Source organism: Engraulis encrasicolus, chromosome 24 (assembly GCF_034702125.1).
Source record: "Engraulis encrasicolus isolate BLACKSEA-1 chromosome 24, IST_EnEncr_1.0, whole genome shotgun sequence".
In the NCBI taxonomy this organism is placed as follows: domain Eukaryota; kingdom Metazoa; phylum Chordata; class Actinopteri; order Clupeiformes; family Engraulidae; genus Engraulis; species Engraulis encrasicolus.
Window position 1 is genome coordinate 9,944,677 of NC_085880.1, and position 22,208 is coordinate 9,966,884.

Consider the following 22,208-nt stretch of genomic DNA (forward strand, 5'->3'; position numbering starts at 1 on the left):
TCTCAGTGCACTGTTAGTGCATAGTGTCATGAAAAAGTTTGAGCACTATGCACTGTGCCCTCGCTGGAAGTGACGGCTGTCTGACCATAGCATTAGCTGACCAGAATATTGGTTGGCTACTGTATACATTGCACAGAGTCTTGTTTAAATTTCCTTCACCACAAATGGTATTATCTCGCTTTCAATACCTAGTTTGGCATGAAAAGGTTGGTGTCTCAGCAACATTACCTATAGAATTAGGGGACTGTTGACCAAACTCTTCTACTGAACTGAACGCCATGTTTCTTCCATTTCATTAAGAAGATGGCAACCGTTTAGTGCGTGCGGTGTCCATTGTTCAAGCACTGCATTTTTGGCCGTTGTTAGGGCAGCATCCGGGCACTTTCAGTGCACTGAATTTACAGAAAATTTCAGCTTGAGTGCCCTACGCACTGAAACATAGTGCCCGAAGTGCACAAGTGCGCAATATGAGACACTGAGATCATACTTATGACACGTCCATGACTGCGTTATGACATTATTATGTCACTTTCATGTCACATCTTTGACAACGACATCAAGTGAAGTGTTAACAAACAAACAAAAAAGCTATTAACCTCTTTCACAATTACATCAAACAAGTTCCGTCTTTGATGCGAAGCAGGAAAAACGACTTCCGGTTTCCATGGAAAAACTTGGAGTATAAGTTTATGTCAATGCCATCAGCACTTGTCCTTGTCTGATGTCAAGTAAAAAAGGTGCATTACACATCAGCATTACATCAGCACACAAACACAAATACTTAAGGCAACCTTGAAGAAGACACATTTTGCCAATCCATCTTTCTCCAGTCCCTCAAGTGTGCCATTGTGTGTTATGTACAGGCAATTCTGTTATGTAACACACCAATAGTTTTGTGAAGTTACAATAATCCAAGGTCGGTAGCAGATGGAATCCTACTGAAAGCACTTCTTCCTTTGCTTAGGAGCACACCTTGCAGTTCTAGCCTTTTTTCTCTAGGTACCAGTTGAAAAAAACTTTTTTTTCATTACACAAACATAAAAGTTTCATAAAGCTGGCAAGTTCTGAGTGTGGACAGAGCAAATAAATGCTTTACCTTGCAGCAGAAGACACGTAGCTCGTATTTTTTTTTGCTTGTTCTAACAAAAAAATGCTAGATCAAATCGAAAACTGCAGTTACAATAGTGGAGGCGGGTCCATGCTAAATAAATATAATTTCAAAAGAGTTGTAATTGCATATTGTTAGAGCCCAAGAATGGAAATTCGTGTTAAAATAAAATGAGCAAGTGTGCCAGACATTTCCAGACAGATAATGTAAAACACCATCCAAAATACCATTAGACTGAGCGAGAAGGCGAGAGAGAGAAGGAGAGAGAGACAGAGAGAGACAGAAAAAGTGAGCGCAGATGTAAGAAAGAATTCAGAAGAGAAAAAAAATCATCTCCTTGTAGCAAGTCCAATGAGAGAGTCTGTCCTCCTTTAATCTGGAGCGAGCTGAGATCATCATTACTGTGTGTGTGTGTGTGTGTGTGTGTGTGTGTGTGTGTGTGTGTGTGTGTGTGTGTGTGTGTGTGTGTGTGTGTGTGTGTGTGTGTGTGTGTGTGTGTGTGTGTGTGTGTGTGTGTGTGTGTGTGTGTCATAAGAGCTGTAGACATAAGAGCTGCATCTCCATTAGACTCCTTCTGCAGACGCCATGTCCCACGCCCCACCACTGCCTGCATGCTGTCACAACTACAGTACACAGAGTATATGCCACGCTGGCTGATAAACAGACAGACAGGCAGGCAAGCAGGCAGGCAGACAGACAGACAGACAGACAGACAGACAGACAGACAGACAGACAGACAGACAGACAGACAGACACACAGACAGACACACAGACAGACAGACACACACACACACACACACACACACACACACACACACACACACACACACACACACACACACACACACACACAATAGAGGCATGGGGTGTATAGTAAATATGTTTACACTAAGATTGCCTCTGGAAGGGATCAGACATCTGACATGAACGTAGTGCTATAAGTGACACAATAAGCCACTGATACACTGGGTAGCATGTTAAGAGGGCGAGGGGGAGGGGATTTTATCGCTAGTTGGACATGAACACATCTTAAAACAATCCAAAAACAATCTCTGCCAACAACTGCACCGCCTCTACAAAACTGATTGAAATAGCAATCAGATCTAATCAGGCAAACTTGTTCTCAGAGATGCCATGAGATGGTATGAGATGTAATATTAGGCATTTTAAATCTCATTATTAATGGAATATTGTTTAAATTCTGAAGTGCCCAAGCACACAAACCTGCTGCTGTATTATTTGGGTAAGTATGTACAGTAGTGTATTTGCTAATCCATATGTCCAGCGGTCTAGCATGTATTCAGCATGAATGAATAAACAATCATCTATTTATTATTATTATTATTATTATTATTATTATTATTATTATTATTATTATTATTATTAGTAGTAGTAGTAGTAGTAGTAGTAGTAGTAGTAGTAGTAGGAGTAGTAGTAGTCGTCGTAGTAGTAGTATTACAGTATTATTATTAGTATTATTGCATTGCATTGATTTAGGGGCCCCTCAGAGTGACTTGCAGTTATTTTAGGCAAAGGAACATCCTCACTGGTGCGATGTAAGGTCAGATGCTTTGCTCAGTGGTGGATAAGGATGTAGAAGAGTACTGTCGTATTAACTCCCCCACCCAAATGCACGCTTCTGCATAAACACAGCCTGAAGACAAATAAAAACAATGGCAGATCATTTCACATTTTCATTCTCCACGTTCCAAAAATTAACTTTTATTATTAACTGGAACGGAATAGCAGGGACTCAGATTTGCTTTTAGTTTCATTTACGTTGTCTCTGGGCTTGAATTTTAAAACTTGGAGTGATAACTACTGCAGACAGCTACCACAGTCTCCAGGCTCCCGCTCTCTTTATTTATTTATTTATTTTTAAATCACTCTTATCATCCTACACTAATATTAAGGCTAGTCAGAGTGGGGTTACTTCTGATCACTTTTAGAATGAGGTCTCGTCTCACCAATTGAAAAACAAGCACGTGCAACAGCCTGTGTTTAATTCGACTCAGTGCTTCAACTTCCTGAAAATGAAAGCAGAGGCTTGCAATAGTTGCTGTTTCTCAACTCGCAGGAGGGCGCCAGGCTGAAATGTGTGCCAGGCTGAAATGTGCGCCAGGCGTTTAAAAGAGTAAAGTAATGTTGCCAAGCGCTTGCTTTTCATGCACCTAAATCTCAGTCCCACCAGTGTAGCAGCAGTGCACAACTTACACAGATGCAGTGCCCCTCTAATCAATCTGCCCCAGCTAACAAATGGCTTCGATACTTGGCGAATATCCTACTGTACAGAACCCCAGCTTGAAGTAAACACACCTCTATAGTGTCAAAAACAAAAAGGTAATTGGAGTGCTTCTGGGTCTTCACACTTTTCCTTGGTGCTCATCCGTGTAGAGGCTCTCAAGTTTAGTCCAGCAAGGGAAGTTCTGAGGCACTCAACTCAATTTTTGAATACTTTTTATTTGGCTAAAATGCCTACGCGTTTCGGCCCTAATGGCCTTCTTCAGGGCGTATAAGTGCAATGACAGTCACATTAATGTAATAGACTAGTGCTAACAAAATACTTTACCCTGTTGGTACAGAGCCTCAGTTGTAGTCTACCTGTCAGCAAAATGGCAATGACCAAGGCTTTTGATACCGTCATAGCAGTGTTGTTATGATGCAATTGAGTCTCGACAGCAATGAGTGAACGGGCTGGCCGGTGGGCCCATCTGCACAAAGAGGCTACTACCTGAATAGAAAACTTGTCCTGTCTGACAAGTTTTCTATTAAGCATCAAGGTCAATTGCAGCAGGGAGTAGGCTTCACTCACAATCCATGAATTACTTTGAGTACTGGCCCAAATAAAAACTTCAAACTAAACAGAAAAGGTTGCACCTTGCATCAAGTGTCTTTTCTTTGTGCACAAATAAGACACTTGAGACAAGGTGGGCACTTTTCTGTTTCATTTGAACTATTTAGCACCAAGCCCTGCAACAGCAGCCATGTTGTTGTGCGTCTACAGATCAAGCCTCAAAGTCCTCTCAGTGGTTCATCAACATGATACATCAATTCCGATATTTCTGAATTGCCTACACACTAAGCAAGTTCTCCATGAGTGACGATTATACAGCAAAAACTTCCAACCTATTGGCCGATAAAAAAGGGAATCCACTTGCTCCTTTCAATGGTCACAAGGACAGTGGAATGATCCGTCTTATAGATCCAGACGGCACGTTTGACCCTCCCAGCGAGGCTGCCTGTTTCCCCCTCCGTTTCCTCCACCCACTAGGCAGTCCAGACGTGATCTACAGTTCAGCGAGGGTAGGTGAAAGGGGGGAACAAAGGGGTCATTTGTCTCAGGCAAAGGCAGGGAAAGGGCCCAGAAATGGACGCATTGGGTGGGGTGGGGGCTTTTAGATGCCTTAGTCCAGAGTCCAGCCGAAGCTGTCAACTGCTCTGAGTACAGCTATACAATATGGGAGGGGACAGGATAAATGGAGTTCTAAGATGGACAACAGCGATGTGTCCAGCCACTGACACACCTCCTGCTGGGCAGAGGAAATACGCTTACCCACTCAAATACCGGTAGATATTCATTACATACTCTCTCTCTCTCTCTCTCTCTCTCTCTCTCTCTCTCTCTCTCTCTCTCTCTCTCTCTCTCTCTCTCTCTCTCTCTCTCTCTCTCTCTCTCTCTCTCTCTCTCTCTCTCTCTCTCTTTCTCGAACATACATTTTCAAACACACACACACACACACACACCCTGCCGATTTATCTCACACACATATGCTACAAGCACAAACACAACACACCACAATCACACACACACAAAAACACAAACCACACACACACACAGTCTATTTATCCCCACACATACAATCACAAACAAACACAACACACACACACACACACACACACACACACACACACACACACACACACACACACACACACACACACACACACACACACAGACACAGACACACACAGACACAGACACAGACACAGACAGACAGACAGACAGATAGACAGACACACACACAGACACACACACAGACACACACACACACAGACACACACACACACACACACACCACACACACCACACACACACACACACACACACACACACACACACACACACACACACACACACACATGACCTTAGTGATAAAAACACTATCTCTAAGGTGATCTCGGTTTGCCAGATAGCATAGAGAAAAACATCCGATGTGGTCAGCAAACTAACAAGCACACACACACACACACACACACACACACACACACACACACACACACACACACACACACACACACACACACACACACACACACACACACACACACACACACACACACACACACACACACACACACACACACACACACACACACACACAGTCAGCTGTCCAGCCAGGAAGGACACAGGTCCTGCCACTGTGTAGTGTTATCAAATATCACTTGAAAATGTACATTCATGATTCACGCCCATCGCATCCCCTTTGACACCGGGTGGGCAAAGACATTTGTATGTCAGACATGAGTAATGGAGGGGCTGATGGATGAATGGATGGATGAATGGATGGACGAATGGATGGATGGAAGGACTGGACAGGGGACAAACATAAACAACATTAATAGGAAGTCTTTTCACATTTCTACAACGGTGCCCCAGGCACTGTTTTTGTGTGATTGTGAGACATGAATGCACACACACACACAGACACACAAACAAACAGACACACAAACACACACATTCACGCACGCACGCACGCACGCACGCACACTCACACACTCACACACACTCACACACACACCATGAGTATGGTTCAGCTTGCTTGCAATGCATTCGTTGTTGTTAGGAGCATTGTGGGAGACAAAGGAATTGAAGGGGACTTGAAAGGGACTTGAAGACTATAGATTAGGGGTGGGCGATATGGCAAAAATGTTGTATCACGATTCTTTAACATGAAATCACGATATCGATTTTTTATCACGATCTTCCATCCAAAAAATAAAAACAACAAAAAACAACTTTCATATACTTGCAATTTGTAATTTGCAGTCAATAAAATGTTAACACACTGATGATACTCTCATAAAGTGTACAAGTGGAATACAATAATGTAAAGAATAAAGTGAAGACAACAACACAAGTGAGAAAACGTCACTCTGATACTGATAATAAACATCTTCACTGCAAGACGATCTATACGATTTCTCCACTTTGGCAGATTCGAGACGATATTTTACTCAATATCGCGATTCACGATATAATATCGTCATATCGCCCACCCCTACTATAGATCAGTCCCATCTACATTCTCCATGCAGACCTCTGCAGATACAGGAGCGGAGGGAGATCCTCAAACATGCCCTTTATCCATCTCCCCTTTTTCTCACATACACACTAGACACCTGCATACTGATCAACTCAGAACTGCGCACACACATGCCAAGGAGACTGAAGGGAGAGGAGAAGGGGAGCGAAGAGAGGCGAGGGGGGGGGGGGAGTAGAGGTCACCCTTCGACTCTCCAACTGTAGTCAAGTCAAGTTGTCAAAAATGTAGGGTTAGCACAGAGGTTTGAAATTGCGTTGTAAAGAGTCACTGGTTGGGTAGGGGGCCGTGTGAGGGGTAGAGGGGCCTAGAATCAGGCCTTTGTTGCCAACACATATGACACACACACACACACACACACACACACACACACACACACACACACAGACACACACAGACACACACAGACACACACACACACACACACACACACACACACACACACACACACACACACACACACACACACACACACACAGCCCTTACCTGGATATCCTGCAGACTAGTGATGTGGAGTGTGGAGAGCAGCAGGAGTGAGGAGGCCCAGCAGAGGACGGGGCTGTGCAGCTGAGCAACAGCCAATGAGACGCTGAGCTGAAGCATCAGTACCGCCACGCCACGAAGGCCCAGCAGGTGACAGGCCGCCAGGACACCGTAGCCGGTGAGGATGGCAAGATGCCACTGCACACACAGACAAAGGCAATCGTCATAAACACACACGCGTGCACAATGAAACGCATTCAGCTTGTAATCTATGCACAATATTGACAATTACTTTTTGTCATGAATTCATTACCTCTCCACACTGCTGTGCATGTCCCCCTTTACCAGGTGTGTTATTAACAAAATATACTATGCCTACTGGTACTGTTAAAGAGCCAATCATTTTATTTTTTCCTTTTTTCCATGTATTTTTTCACATATGAATACAAAAAATGAATATGTTTAGACTTGGCAAGCTATTGCAAGTCATGGCCATCTAAAATGGTCAGGTCAAGTCTTGAGTCAATAGCGTCAAGTCAAGTTGAGTCAAGTCACAAGTTTTTCATAATATTGCCAAGTCAAGTCTCAAGGTAAGTAATTTGTGACTCAAGTCTGACTCAAGTCCAAGTCACAAGTCTGAAGTCCACATCTCTGAAAATTTAATATAATAATAATTGTATTTGTATAGCACTATATCATACAAGGCATGTAACTCAAAGTGCTTAAATGTATTTCATTCTGTTGCCCTCTGAGGTGATATGAAGTGAGCTGTGTGTACCTGAGGTAGATAAAGACTGGCGAGCCTGGACACCATGGCGTGGCCAATCAGAGAGTAGAGGAGGGACTTCTTTGCCCAGTCGCCCCAGAAGCTCCACTCAAAGTCCGCAGCATCCTGAAAGCACACAGCACAACATCACTCAGTGGCACTCAGTGGTAGAAAAACTGGACTGACAATGTAAAAGTGCCTCTAAATTGTATTCTGGACTCAACACAGATTTACGTTTTACTTCATCCAGCACAAAGGTTCTCTACCTTTTCTGAACAAATGCCCCAGTGAGCCTCCCAACACCCCCTTGACCTCATAATAAGCCTGCCAATGCCCACCTTAGTATTACAAATGAAATAGACTATGCCCAGTCATCTGCATCATCCCCCCCCTCCCTCACCATCTCGGCTGCCTCCTCCCTAAATGCAACCGTTGAGAAACACTAGTCTACTCTGTAACATCAACAAAGGAAAAAATCCACAACACTGCAAAAGGCCCTGCCTGACGAAGGACTCTAGTGACTGAAAGCAGTGTTGCGGATATTTTCCTTTTTACAAATAGCGGGCGTGAGTCCCTGAAACTTTCATACTGGCAGCTAGCGTAGAGGCCTAATGAGCTTAGATGTGTGACATTATGCAATTCCCCATAATTAGATAATGGCTATCTTTATGCAAGCACTGCTGTTGCCTATTACGCTGCAATTAAACTACAACACAATTATGTTCGTAAACACATGTGAATGAGTTGCATCCTACGGCGATAAAGAAAACATATCTGCAGTGTAATAACAATCTAGAGAGATTCCAACATCACACAGCACACCCAAAACAATCCTCCATCATGTCCCCTGGGAAATCCTGGGAAGACGTTCTTATATGCTTGATTTAATTTTACGCAGAAGGGGCTGGATACGATTTTTAATGAAACAGTTTTCTCAGGCTGAATATTGCATAGTCCATCCACCTCATTACCACGCCCATTAATCCCTTTAAAAGTTCATAGCCTTCCCAGTCTACTATTTCTTGTTATTAGGCTGCCCACAGACTTTCTTTTTTTTCACGTATGTTTCGGGGGCCTTTTGGGCCTTTATTATGACAGGACAGTGTTAGAGGAGACAGGAAATGAGCAGGAGAGAGATATGGGGATAGGGCTGGGAAATGACCATGGACGGATTCGAACTGAGGTCCCGATGGGCATGCAAGTTGCATGCAAGTCCAAATGTGGGGGGCTAAGCACGTTGTGCCACAGCGCCGCCCACCCATAGAATTTCTGAATAATTTAGCAGTAGCAACTGTAGCCGTCCTAGCAACCATGGATACTCCTAAATATGACCAGTAGATGCCGTGTTGACCACTCTCCTGTATTGGAATGAATGGCTGAAGTCAGATCGTCGCCTTGTTTAGCCCGTATAACGCTGTCATCAATCAGTGACAAGGCAATAAGCACACTATCCTGTAGGTGGAGCTAACACAATATCTATGAAAAACATAGGATACTAGCCCAAGACGGCAACAGTGTTGGGAGTAACTAGTTAGTTAAGTAATTAAATACTGTAATGCATTACTTTTTGATGTAACTAAGTAATGTAAGGCATTACAGGGGGAAAAAGCTGTAATATCTAGGCTACTAGAGACAAACGCTAGTAACTTAAGTTACAATACATTTCACTGTAACGTGGATATTAATGGTGTTCAGTGTGGTGGGCCAGAAAGAAGCTATTCCTGAACCTGCTACTTTTTAGTCTGCAAGCTGCCGAAACACCTCCTGGATGAGAAGTGAAAGCCTCATGACTCATGAGCTTGCTTTACCCTGTAAATGGCGAGATCCATATTAAGTTATTTTCGCGAGAGTAACTAGAGTAATGGAAAAGTAGTGTAATGCCTTACATTTTAAATATAGTAATATTGTAGTGTAGGGGGTTATTTTGAAAAGACACTAACATGTAATCAGTAATGCGCTACTGTTTTTGAGTAACTTGCCCAACACTGGACAGCAATGCCGAGGCCAATGCAGGGACCCCTTTTTGGATCTACCAATATTTTTGCGACCCCCCCACTCCCACATCATATTCCAAACGCAACACATTTTTGTGATACTAAATGTTGCCATCATAGACAATGTATACTGTGTACAATTGAGAGTGAGAGAATATGTTGCATCTGTGAGGTAAGAGAAAATCTTCAGGTGCTCATCGGTATCCAAAGTCGCAAACTTGAGGTAAAGAGAGAGGGTCCGAAGCACTCTGAAGTCCATTTAAAAGTCCTTTATTTAGACTTGGCTTGATGTCCGTCTAAATAAAGGACTTTAAAACGGACCTCAGAGTGCCTCGGACACCCTCTCTTTACCTCATGTATATGTAATTGTCTAGGTTTTATGCAAGCATTCCCTTCTCTCCGCAACACCCCTGCAGAACTGTCGCGACCCTCTTAGGAGTCCCAGCCCCCCTTTGGGAACCATGGTAGTAGTGTATTCATATCTATTCATAAGGTGGATTTAGGGGGTCCTTACCCTCTTCAAGCCCCAGATGAGGAAGCCCTTCTCCAGGGGAAACTCCCGGTCAAGACCCCGCTCATGCTCTGCCATCAGAAAGAGAGGACAAAAAAAACACAATAAATGGCATACTCTTATACATTTATAATCATAATGCAATGTCATATGTGGCCAGACACTTACTATAAATAGGGTAAGTTGATATCAATATTTAATGTGAACATTTGTGAATAATGAAGTAAATATGTAAGTAACAAGCTCTAGAGAGCTGTAAAGCTGCAGGGCTCAAGCCAGTCATGGGAAGACCACCCGGACCCCACTGGACAGGGTACACTCACATACAGCTGTCAACCCACCCACATACTATGCGTAATAACAAAAAATATAACACATAAAAAAAGAAATATGTTGAAATGAAAAACAAAATATGTTAAATGTCTGTTACGTACAAAGTAATAGATGAAGGGTATAGGTGTATTAAATTGAATGCGTATTATACCTAGTCTATACTCACTGATTGCATTGTATGACTGTTTGTTGTACTGCACAAGTATAGAACAATACTCAGTAGGAGTAGATTAGGCAGTGTGCAACCTACAGCACACAGCACAATATGTCTTTAAAGGGACACTGTGCAGGAAATGGTCAAAAAAGGTACTGCAACTACTGTATGCTGCTCATTGAAACAGGGCTGCCAAATTTGATCTTTACATGAAAATGTACTAAATAATAAACAAATATTTTCTAGTATGGTCCAAGTACAGTCATTTTTGCAGCTAAAAATGGCTATTTTTGGAAATTCAAAATGCGGACCATGGAGAAGATCCCCCTTTTCATGTATGAAAAGTGCATTTTTTCCAGTCATAATGAATCCTTAGAATTTGATGCTGGTGGTAAGTATTCATGAAAAAGGTAACATTAGTGAATGGGCAGCATGAATTCTGGAAATAAACAACTGAAAATCTCACACAGTGTCCCTTTAATATGTATATGGAGTAAACACAGAGTCTTTAATATGTATGCGGAGTAAACTAGAGTTACTGTTCTGTCTCTGAGGTTCCAGGGAATACTACACAAACTTGTCGCTCACACACCCAACCCAAGGACAACAACCACAGACTAATCAATTTTCCCCCAATGCAAGTGCAGGACAACAAGAGTTTTTAAGACCATGTCAGTGTTCATGCATTTGTGTCCGTGTATTTATAGGACAGCTTGTGATAAGTTGTGATAAATGCACAAGACAATCTTAATAAATCATGCTAGCCCTTCTTTTTTGCTGGCATACATCCAAAGTGTGTGTGAGTGTGCGTGTGCGTGGGTGTGTGTGCGCATGGCTTTTGTCTTGCTCAGCACAGAGCTTTTGAACTGCACACGTCTCTCTGTGTAATGCTGACTAATCTCAGGGAATCCCACTGTTTCACCACAGGACTCTCCTCTCTCTTCTCTTCTCCTGCCTCCCCATCCTTCTCTCTCTCTCTCTCTCTCTCTCTACTCTGCATTGCAGTGTCAGCCTATTACTACTTCAGCTTTCTCTCTCTCTCTCGCTCTCTCTCTCTCTCTCTCTCTATCTCTCTCTCTCTCTCTCTCTCTCTCTCTCTCTCTCTCTCTCTCTCTCTCTCTCTCTCTCTCGCTCTCTCTCTCTCTCTCTCTAACTTACATCACCTCAACAGAAGGCTTTCTCGCATGGTGCAGCAGCGCAGCAGGCTGCACGCACCAATAGATGCGAACACAAGCATCACTGAGACAAACATGGGCATGAGACAAATCATTCTGTTGTCCGTACTTCTCTCTGCTCCGCTGAAACCAAACATATCAACATCGCCACCTGCCAACTAGCCAAATGCTGATAAAACTTGGATATGGCTAGTAACAATTTCAGGCTCACTAGCCACTTTGACATGACAGGGTGACATGTACTCTTTGGGAAGTCACATCACCGTAGATGTGCATTAACTGTTTGTAATGAAGTTCAATAATAAATATTGCTTTAGCACTTTTTTATGGGGGAAAACGGACAACAAAACTGTGGCTGAAAGGTTGAATGCTTAGTGAATGATATAGTGACTCAAGAAAACCAGGTGAACAAGGGAGTGGCTGGTGAACTAGAAAGTTAACCTCAACCCTGATAACAACACAACAGTCCTCCTCTATACAGTGAGTCCAATATGTATTTGATCCCTTTCTGATTTTGCCGGTTTGCCCACTAATAAAGACATGATCAGTCTATAAATTTATGATAATATGTATTCAACCATGGAGAGACAGAATATCAAAAAGAAATTCCAGAAAATAACTTAAAATAATATATTTTAATTTATTTGTATTTAATTTAGGCAAATAAGTATTTGACCCCTCTAGCTAAAGAAGATAAAGTGCTTTGTGGCAAAGCCCTAGTTGTCTAGCACTGAGGTCAGATGCTTCTTTTAGTTGATGACAATGTTTGTGCATATAGTAGAAAATATTTTTGCCCATTTTTCTTTGCATATTATCTCTAAAACATTAACAGTCTGTGGTCTGTAGCTTGGCAAATGGGAGGTTCAGTTCTCTCCATAGAATTACTATAGGGTTAATATTTGGAGACTGTAGGCCACTCCACAACTTTAATATGCTTCTTATTGAGCCACTCCTTCGTTGCTTTGACTGTATGTTGTGTATTATTGTCATGTTGGGAGATCCAAAAATGGCCCACCCTTCAGTGTTGTGGTGGAGAGAAGGACGTTTGCACTCAGGATTGCACATTACATCTCTCCCTCCATCCATTCATTGACGATGTGAAGTTGTCCTGTGCCTTGGCAAGACAAACACCCTCAAACCATAATGATACCACTTTCATGCATGATGGTGAGGAGGGTGTTCTTGGGATCATAGACAGCAGTACTCTTTCTCAAAACACATTGAATGGTGTTAATGCCAAACAGCTTGATTTTGGTTTCATCTGACTACAGCACCTCCTTATCATATCCTAAACCAGTCTGATATCCGTTGGCAAACCTCAGGTGGGACTGCACAGGTTCCTTCTGAAGTAGAGGTACCATGTGTGCACTACAGGATTCTAAACCTCTGTGGCATCAAGTGCTACCAGTAGTTTTCTCAGTGATTTTGGTCCCACTAGCTTTGATATCATTGCCTAGTTCATCCTGTACAGGTCTAGGGTGCTTTCTTTCTGTTCTCATGATTATCAAATCCCTACAAAAGGTCAAATCTTGTATAGAGCCCCAGACAGGCTGATGGATAGTCATTTTGTATTCCTCACTTTTTGGAAGAAATGCATCAACAACTGGGTCATTAATACACAGTCTCTTTCTTGTGGCTTTGCAACCCATTTAATCTTTGTTCAGTTCTAAAATCTTGTCCCTGATATCATTTCACCGCTCTTTGGTCTTTCCCATGCTGGTGATGTTGGAGTGTGACTGATTCACTCATACTATGGACTGATTCTGCTGTTTCAATGTGTATTTTATGCATGTTAGTATGTACAGGTGTCTTTAATTCAGATGACAAGTTGATCGGAAGTGCCCAACTGGTCTGTGGGCCCGGAACTGTAATCAGTTGGCAGGGGATCAAATACTTATTTTGCTCGATGAAATGGAAATAAATTAATATATATTCTCTTAAGTTAATTTCGGGATTTTCTTTTTGATATTCTGTCTCTCCATATTAGAATACATATTATCATAACATTTATTGACTGATCATGTCTTTGTTAGTAGGAAAACCAACAAAATCAGCAAGGGATCAAATACATATTGGACTCACTGTATGTGGTTGCATGTCTGCCTCTTTTTCCAAAACACATGAGTGGTTGACGTTTAAGGGCGTAACGCCAAAAAAAAAGTTTTTCCAATTCCAGAAAAAAAGGATGGAAAAAAATCCGTGGAATTTCGCCTTATTTTTGGGAAAATGTGTCCTGCATCAACACATTGCATAGGCATGTCACACCGCAGGAAATTCACAGCATTATGGCCATTTTAATCCTTTTGTATAAATGACTGACATCTGACCTCATGCTACCTTGATAATGATATTGTGTTTAATCTTAATATGTGTTTTCATTTATAAAAAAACAACAACATTTTTTTCCTTCTATAAGAGCAGTCACGCCACAGGACACCGTAAAATGAACCTAAGCATTGTGTGACAGAAACATTGCAATATGAAGACATATTAAGAGGTTAATAGTCACCATAAACTTCCACAGCACTCTCCAATAACTGAGGTACTGACTGGTTAGGAGCCAGTCTTTAAGACCCTTGTAGTTGGCCTTGCAGCTGCCCATTCACAAACATTGACATACATGTCACCCCACAGGACGCAATTTGTGTTACGAAATTGAACTTGTAGTTAATATTACTGTACTGTCTTGAGTTTTTTTCACATTCACATATCTTAATATAAAGTTAATATTTATGCAATCATGCCAAATGCTTCATACATTATTCAAAATGTTGTTGGGTAATTTATGTATATATTATATTCCAGGTTTCATTAATGTTACAGTCACACCGCAGGATATTTGACATATAAACCTTTACATAAATCTTAACAAAAATGTTTCTTCTCATCTAAGGCTAATCTGAAACATAATGTACCACATCGTCTTTCATTGACATTTGTTTTTAAAGGAAAAATAACAGTTTTGGAGGTTTTTAGCCAATGTTACGAAAAAAACAAGGCGTCACGTCTCCCACCCACATACACATGTGCATGCACGTATGCACGCGCACACACACACGCACACACACACACACACACACACACACACACACACACACACACACACACACACACACACACACACACACACACACACACACACACACACACACGCACACACACACACACACACTTTTCAAACCTTGCCCCAATTCTAATCCACTTTTTTTAGAAGCCGTAAAAGCCCCAGTCTTGACTGTAGAGAGAAGCTATTCTCCACCTAATGAAGCAGCATGGGGGGACACAGCAGGAAATCCTGGGAGGCCAGAGGCCCTGGCCCGACCACTGACTCCTCTTTCAGCCATGGAGAGAGATACTCACCATCTCCGACACTATCACAAGACGGCTTGTGGCGAATTCAATGAACCTTCAATTGCACTCTGAATATGTGTGCGTGTGTGTCTGTGTTTGTGTGTGTGTGTGTGTGTGTGTGTGTGTGTGTGTGTGTGTGCGTGTGTGTCTGTGTTTGTGTGTGTGTGTGTGTGTGTGTGTGACTCACTTAAATGAAACCACAGTGCCACCCAGTGGCCAATACCAACTACAGTACAACGCTGTAGTAGCATAATATGTGCAGTACAACACTGCACAACCAATGCAAATGGGTTTCTCCGAGTACAAACACATTCAGCAGCTCGGACGAGAAAAATGCTAAGTGTGCAATCGTGTGAACACAGCTTTTGAGTGACAGCAGCTTCCAAACAATCAGATGCTACAAAGGCCCCCTCAGCTGTGTGTGTAGTGTGAATGTTTGCATGCGGCAAACCCCTGTATAGCTCAGGGGTCACCAACATAGTGCCAGCGGGCGCCAGGTAGCTCACCTGGAGCATACTAGGTGCCCGACACAAATAGTCTATGACAGGGTTTTAGTCAAAATATATTTTGAAATAGTTTCCTCCTTATTCATTGTAATGACACTGTACTGTAAACACTGTTCCCTTTCTCTCTTCACAGACTGATTTAACCATTTTTTAAAGCTTTATCATGTTTCAATTCCTTACCTTTGGAAAAGCAGTGCACCTCGTAGAAGGAGTAGAGATGGGAGCCAAGAGACAGTGCCCAGTAAAGGGTAATCTCCCAGCGCGGCAAGGTGGCCAGAAATGGCTCTGGCTTTGCAGGCATGGCCACACTCCTGGAGGGAGAAAACCGTTATTATTTTGCCAGTACCACTGCATCCAATTTGGGGCCCTAGGAGCTCACATGTTCAAAATTAATGCAGACTCTGTGGTCCCCCTCTACTACTTGGCCCTTGAAAACTCAATCCAACTGGGTTTTTTTTTATTTATTTTTTATTTATTTTTTTATTTTTTTAGGGCTGTCATGGGTTAGCGGTTAGGGCGTCAGACTTGTAGTCCAAAGGTTGTTCGACTCCCGGCCAGCCAGGTTAGTGGGGGGAGTAATCAACCAGTGCTCTCCCCCATCCTCCCTGAGCATGGTACCGTCCCGCCACACTGCTCCCCAGGGGCGCCATTGAGGGCTGCCCCCTTGCACGGGTGAGGCATAAATGCAATTTCGTTGTGTGCAGTGCTCACTTGTGTGCTGTGGAGTGCTGTGTCACAATGACAATGGGAGTTGGAGTTTCCCAATGGGCTTTCACTTCAGTTTCACACTTTTTATCCCTCTGTTTATGTCAACAACATTCCTCTAATTCAGAAGGTGATTAGTAACCTGGATTCTGAGAACAGAAAATCCTCAGTGATGCGGGCTACATCCATCCTCTTCAGTGCAAACAAAGCATAGGCTACCCTTCTTGCAGATGTTTAACTTGGCTAAACATTGCCATGTCAAAGGTAAACAACTTTGCTATGGCTACAGATTTTCCCAGAATATTATGCTGGGGATATTGCTTCTGTGGAAAAAGCGATCGTGCATGATGATGATCCACCATCGACACACAGAAATAGCCCGGGGTTAGGAAAACGACACATTTCCATTGCTGAGGTTTATTTGGCACAGGTCACAGAATCCAAATAGTAAAATGATTTTGTCTGCTTTCCATTGCCTTTGTTTTTGTACAGGACGTGATTGAATGGCTGCATCAATCGGAATGTGGATTGAAGTAAACACAAACATGAATGTTACACTTGATTGTCGTTCACTCGGTCTTCAGAATTAAGATTGTGTAACAATGTAGCACTAAAGTGAAATACTCACAGCAAACATCTTCTGACTCCTTCGCTCCGCTACAAAGTGCCCACTTCGCCAATTGTTTCTTCCGCGTTTGCGGCAGCATGGCTATGATCTGAGTGGAGGGTTTGCAGTTTTGAGCTCCGCCTATTGGATAAAATACGAGTTTCTATTGGTAAGACAACTATTTCTTAGTGATTCCTTGGTGAACTCACATGCCAGTCATTTCACAGAGAAGGACTCCAAATTTAAAGCAACATCTCTAGAATTATGCTATGCAAAATGTGTTGCCCCAGGGCTCAGACTGATAATTGTAATAGCCTACAGCCACAAAATGAAATGGAAATGTCAGGAAATGTTTGCTCAACGTTGATTATCTTAGGAGGGCTGTTTAACAGCCACATTTGTTGTGATGTGGGTTTAAATACTGATCATTTTTGACGCTGCTTATAATGAATGAGCCTGCTGCATTTATTTGAGCGTAACTAATTGAAGTTTGACAGCATACTGCCTAACGTGCCATGGCCTAGAACAGAACGTTTGAAGATAAAACCAGATGGGCATCAGCGCGTGCCATGTCCACGGCAACCAAGATGCATACCGGTAGCCTCAAATTCCATCATTTCGGACGGAGGAGCGACGCAGCCCCTTGGCAGTGTCCGTTGTCCACCGACTGCTACACCTTCAAATATTTAACTCAAAATGACAACTGTATGTCATCGTTGCGAAAAGACTGAATGTAAGTAGGCCTACCGTAGGCTACACGTTAAGGTCAACACACTTGTCAGTTCTCTGAAATTAGATTGTTATGTTATGTCAAGTTTAAGTTAGGCTACTTTATTTGGCAGAGTTGGAAGGCTGTCTTAACTTGGATTTTTTCCCCTTTTTAAAAAAAAAAAATATAGCCTAGTTTTCTTTTAACGATTGACATCAGAGTAGACCTAAGCTAGTACAGATCTGGTTAAAAAAATCTTTAGGCGCGCACACACACACCCACACCTCCAACTGCAATAGCTATGGGGTGCAATAGTCCACAAAGCCAATCATAGAGAATTTAAGTGTGTCCCCTGAATATCATTTAACTTTGGGGCTCCAAACTTTAACTAGTGTTTTTGTTTTGGACTATAATCCGTGTGAAATTTGATTTGCCCAAATAAAATCACAGCATAGCCTACTAATACTCACATAAGGCCTACTGTAGCCTAGGCTGCTGAACATGCACATGTACAACACCTACACTTAACGTCTCTCTCTCTCTCTCTCTCTCTGTAGCGCAGAAGGTGAGCATGTCAGGGAAGAATGGGCACTGCTCCTGTCTGAAATGCAAGCACTGTAGCAAGGCCTTGTCTCCCGGCAGCCATTCTATGGTAAGGATCCAGCTCTGATACTGTGAAGCCAGGAGTAACTCAAGGGTTATCCTTTATTTTGGGTGTGCCAGCAGCACAGAGTCTTGTATGACAATGTGCATGGGGATGGCAATCATGAAGATTCCTGTTTCATACCCAAAGCTCAACTTCTCTTGATGGAAGAGAACACTTGTGTCACATAAACATTTAATCTCTCTCTCTCTCTCTCTCTCTCTCTCTCTCTCTCTCTCTCTCTCTCTCTCTCTCTCTCTCTCTCTCTCTCTCTCTCTCTCTCTCTCTCTCTCTCTCTCTCTCTCTCTCTCTCTCCCCCCTCTTTGTAGTATGATGGAGTGCCCTACTGCGACAAACCATGCTATGAAAACCAGTTTGGACTTAAAGGTAATAACCCACCTGTGTGTGTGTGTGTGTGTGTGTGTGTGTGTGTGTGTGTGTGTGTGTGTGTGTGTGTGTGTGTGTGTGTGTGTGTGTGTGTGTGCGCACGCGCAGTAAACATTGTTTACTGGTTTGTCAAATACTCAGGTACTCACCATTCTGTTGCCTATAACTCCCTCCAGCCTCATTTGCCAACACATCCTCCAAGAGCTCCTCCAGCAACTGGCCCCCGATGCCCTGGGCAAGACCTGACATGGACCACAGCCGCCTGAGAGGTTTGACACGGGGCAACAAACCCCAAGGTTACCCTAAACTGGTCAATAGTGACTTTGATTTTGACCTTAAACAACTTGAGCAGTCCATCGCTGTCTCTCTCTCTCTCTCTTTCTCTCTCTCTCTCTCTCTCTCTCTCTCTCTCTCTCTCTCTCTCTCTCTCTCTCTGACGCTGAAAAGAAACTCATATATTCTATATATTTTCTTTTTCTGCAGCGGTGAATGTCAAAGGGGAGTGGTACATGATGCTTTGTGATGACAGCTCTCCCCGCAGCCACAGCTGTGCTGGAGATGAGATGAACCACAACCAAAACCAGACAGGAGGTTGGCAACCAATATGGCCTACCTGTTGTATTAAATGCACTGTGGCCTGTTTGTCTCTGTCTGTCTGTCTGTCTGTCTGTCTGTCTGTCTGTCTGTCTGTCAGACTCTCTGTCTGTCTGTCTGTCTGTCTGTCTGTCTGTCTGTCTGTCTGTCTGTCTGTCTGTCTGTCTGTCTGTCGGTCTGTCTGTCTGTCGGTCTGTCTGTCTGTACAACCATCCACTTGTCCATCTGTCAGTTTGAGTGTCTGTTTGCCTATTTCTCATCCCATAAATTGCCATTTTTATCTGTAGTGCTGAAAATTATGTGTATGTGTAAATAAGTGTATAAGTACAAGTACAAACTTTAAAATAAACAAATGAAGTACAGATACAATAGCACACACAAAGACACACATTTGTGGTTTAACAATTACTTGGCAAGTTTAATAAGAGTTTAACCCCTTAATGCGCGCCGTACCTTCAGTGGCACGCTGTAATAGTCATTGAAATGTAACTACCATAGCACTACAATACTATGACACAACACAGGCTTTTTAGTAATGCACCACAACTTGGCCATTACCATACTGGTAACAACAAATGTATAAAGCCGTGTCTTAAGGGGTTAATAAGCTTTATTGTCAGAACATACAGTCATTAACCTCTTGAGACGGGGCTTTATAAATTTGTTGTTACCCGTATGGTAATGACCAAGTCGTGGTGCATTACTAAAGGTAGTATTGTAGTAGGTAGTTGCATTTCAATGACTATTACAGCGTGCCACTGGAGGTACGGCACACATTAAGGGGCTACAGTAAGCATTTTTGCATCGCAAAAGCGAAAAAAGATACAAATCTTTTGTGTATTTCCTTGCATCTGCATCTATATTTTCCGCAGTTGTGAATGTAGAAGGGGTGTGGTACAACGTTTATGACTCGCCCCCTGCTGAACTGGACAAACAATCACTAGAGGAGCCTTCCAACCACAAGCAGCTAAAAGGTTTTCTCTCTCTCTCTCTCTCTCTCTCTCTCTCTCTCTCTCTCTCTCTCTCTCTCTCTCTCTCTCTCTCTCTCTCTCTCTCTCTCTCTCGCGCATTACATTTATCAGACACTTTTTTTTATTCAAAGCAATAGTTAGATGTGAGATGTGAGCATAAGAATTAAATTGGTAAGTAGTAGTGAATAGTTTGATTAGATGCATTAATGTGTCACATGCTTTAAAGGTAGCATACTGGCAAATATATTTCACATATTTTCCTTTACTCTCTCTTGTACAGGTACCCAAAACAGAAGAACTGCTCCGTACTGTAAGTTACCATTATACATACCATATATTCACTACTATGATCTGTGTGTGTCTGTCTGTCTGTCTGTCTGTCTGTCTGTCTGTCTGTCTGTCTGTGTGTGTGTGTGTGTGTGTGTGTGTGTGTGTGTGTGTGTGTGTGTGTGTGTGTGTGTGTGTGTGTGTGTGTGTGTGTGTGTGTGTGTGTGTGTGTGTGTGTGTTTTTAAAAAATCTACCGCCTCACAACTTCACTTGTGTTTTGATTCACTTATTTGTGTTTAGTCAGGATGGAACAATGATTTGATGACTTGACTATCATTTGACTGCTGTGTGTGTATGTGTGTGTGTGTGTCTGTGTGTGTGTCTGTGTCTGTGTGTTTTACGATCAGTGGATTCATCGCTGGCCCACAGCATGTGCCCTAGCTGTGATAAAGTGGTCTACTTTGGTGGGTTTATCTCCTCATTCATTGAATAAGCTGCCTTTTCGCTTCCTTGATTGTGGCATAGATTTTATGTTATTTCATTTATTGTTGTTGCAGCGGAGAAAGTGGTATTTAATGGGTGCTACTGGCATAAGGCCTGTCTGCGCTGTGAGAGGTGTAGGAAAATACTGCCCCCTGGTGGATCTGCTGAGGTACTTTATTTGACAATCATTTCATGGCGAGCACACACATACACACACACACACACACACACACACACACACACACACACACACACACACACACACGCACGCACACACACACGCACACACCATAGGTATATAAAGTAGGAGTAGAAGTGCTCTTACAACACTAGTAGATGATCTTTCATAGTTTAAACACCAGTTGTCCCGCTGTACCCAATGAAGCAGATGCACTGTAGACTTCCACTCCTATTTATACTTCTACTTTTACTTACACACACACACACACACACACACACACACACACACACACACACACACACACACACACACACACACACACACACACACACACACACACACACACACACACACCAATCACATCAGTTTACATCCTAAACTGATGGTACAATCCAGGGTATCACTTTCCATACTTTTTTGTAGGTAATGCAATATGGTTACTGTTAGGATGTACTAGCCTATTAGCGTATTACATAGATTCATTACAATAGAGACAGTATGTATGGTCTATGTGAACACAATCCTTATTTGTCATGTAGGCCTATGTATTGTAATCAGTTTATAACTCTCCTGGTGTTCTACAGCATTTGGGCTTGCCATACTGCCACAAGCCCTGCTATGGAATTCTCTTTGGACCAAAGGGGGTGAACAGAGGACTGATCGGCTACATCCCAAAAGAAATATAAATGGACTGGATTATGTGTTTTGAATTTTAGCATACTTTAATAAACACAGAGCAATACTAATAATCAATGTGTACTTGCATTTAGTTTGTTTACAATGCCCGTTTGGGGTGTTCAGTTGTAATGCTAATTGCTTGTGCATGTGTGTGGATTATGATGTATTAGTTCAAACCAAGTAATCAATTAATCATTATTACACTTTTATATCTAGTACTAACTCAACTAACAAGCATATTTATCAACACTCACTTCATTATTTTTCTGTGGGCTAAATG

At 42.5% G+C, this 22,208-nt stretch overlaps 2 protein-coding genes across 3 annotated transcripts in view; one reads left to right on the plus strand and one right to left on the minus strand.

Annotated features, from left to right (window-relative positions):
* The window catches only part of hhat (hedgehog acyltransferase), a 108,295-nt gene extending 91,154 nt beyond the window's left edge, over positions 1-17,141 (minus strand). Inside the window, exons 1-5 of the mRNA XM_063191981.1 lie at positions 17,036-17,141; positions 15,883-16,013; positions 10,187-10,254; positions 7,691-7,804; positions 6,916-7,110 (exon numbers count right to left, since the gene is read on the minus strand). Coding sequence (XP_063048051.1) covers positions 6,916-7,110; positions 7,691-7,804; positions 10,187-10,254; positions 15,883-16,003 — 498 coding nt within the window. The 5' untranslated portion in view covers positions 16,004-16,013; positions 17,036-17,141. The remainder of the gene's footprint in view (positions 1-6,915; positions 7,111-7,690; positions 7,805-10,186; positions 10,255-15,882; positions 16,014-17,035) is intronic.
* Positions 17,142-17,619: 478 nt separating this feature from the next.
* Positions 17,620-22,003, plus strand: LOC134441574 (cysteine-rich protein 2-like). 2 transcript variants are annotated; one of them, XM_063191947.1, is made up of 9 exons: positions 17,620-17,747; positions 18,281-18,375; positions 18,696-18,753; positions 18,930-19,022; positions 19,237-19,344; positions 20,220-20,321; positions 20,994-21,050; positions 21,144-21,238; positions 21,835-22,003. In XM_063191947.1, exons 1-9 carry the CDS (start codon positions 17,711-17,713, stop codon positions 21,934-21,936), a joined length of 747 nt encoding a protein of 248 aa, XP_063048017.1. In that variant the 5' UTR covers positions 17,620-17,710; the 3' UTR covers positions 21,937-22,003. The 2 variants fall into 2 exon arrangements, with proteins under 2 accessions (XP_063048017.1, XP_063048018.1); XM_063191948.1 differs by having other exon boundaries at positions 17,637-17,747; positions 18,286-18,375.
* The last annotated feature ends 205 nt before the right edge of the window (positions 22,004-22,208 follow it).

What these genes read in the sequence shown, in the direction of transcription:
- LOC134441574 (XM_063191947.1), top strand. Translation starts at nt 17,711, where the DNA reads ATGACAACTGTATGTCATCGTTGCGAAAAGACTGAAT. An exon ending in TCGTTGCGAAAAGACTGAAT is followed by an intron (nt 17,748 to 18,280) that starts GTAAGTAGGCCT and finishes CTCTCTCTGTAG; the next exon opens with CGCAGAAGGTGAGCATGTCA. An exon ending in CCCCTGGTGGATCTGCTGAG is followed by an intron (nt 21,239 to 21,834) that starts GTACTTTATTTG and finishes GGTGTTCTACAG; the next exon opens with CATTTGGGCTTGCCATACTG.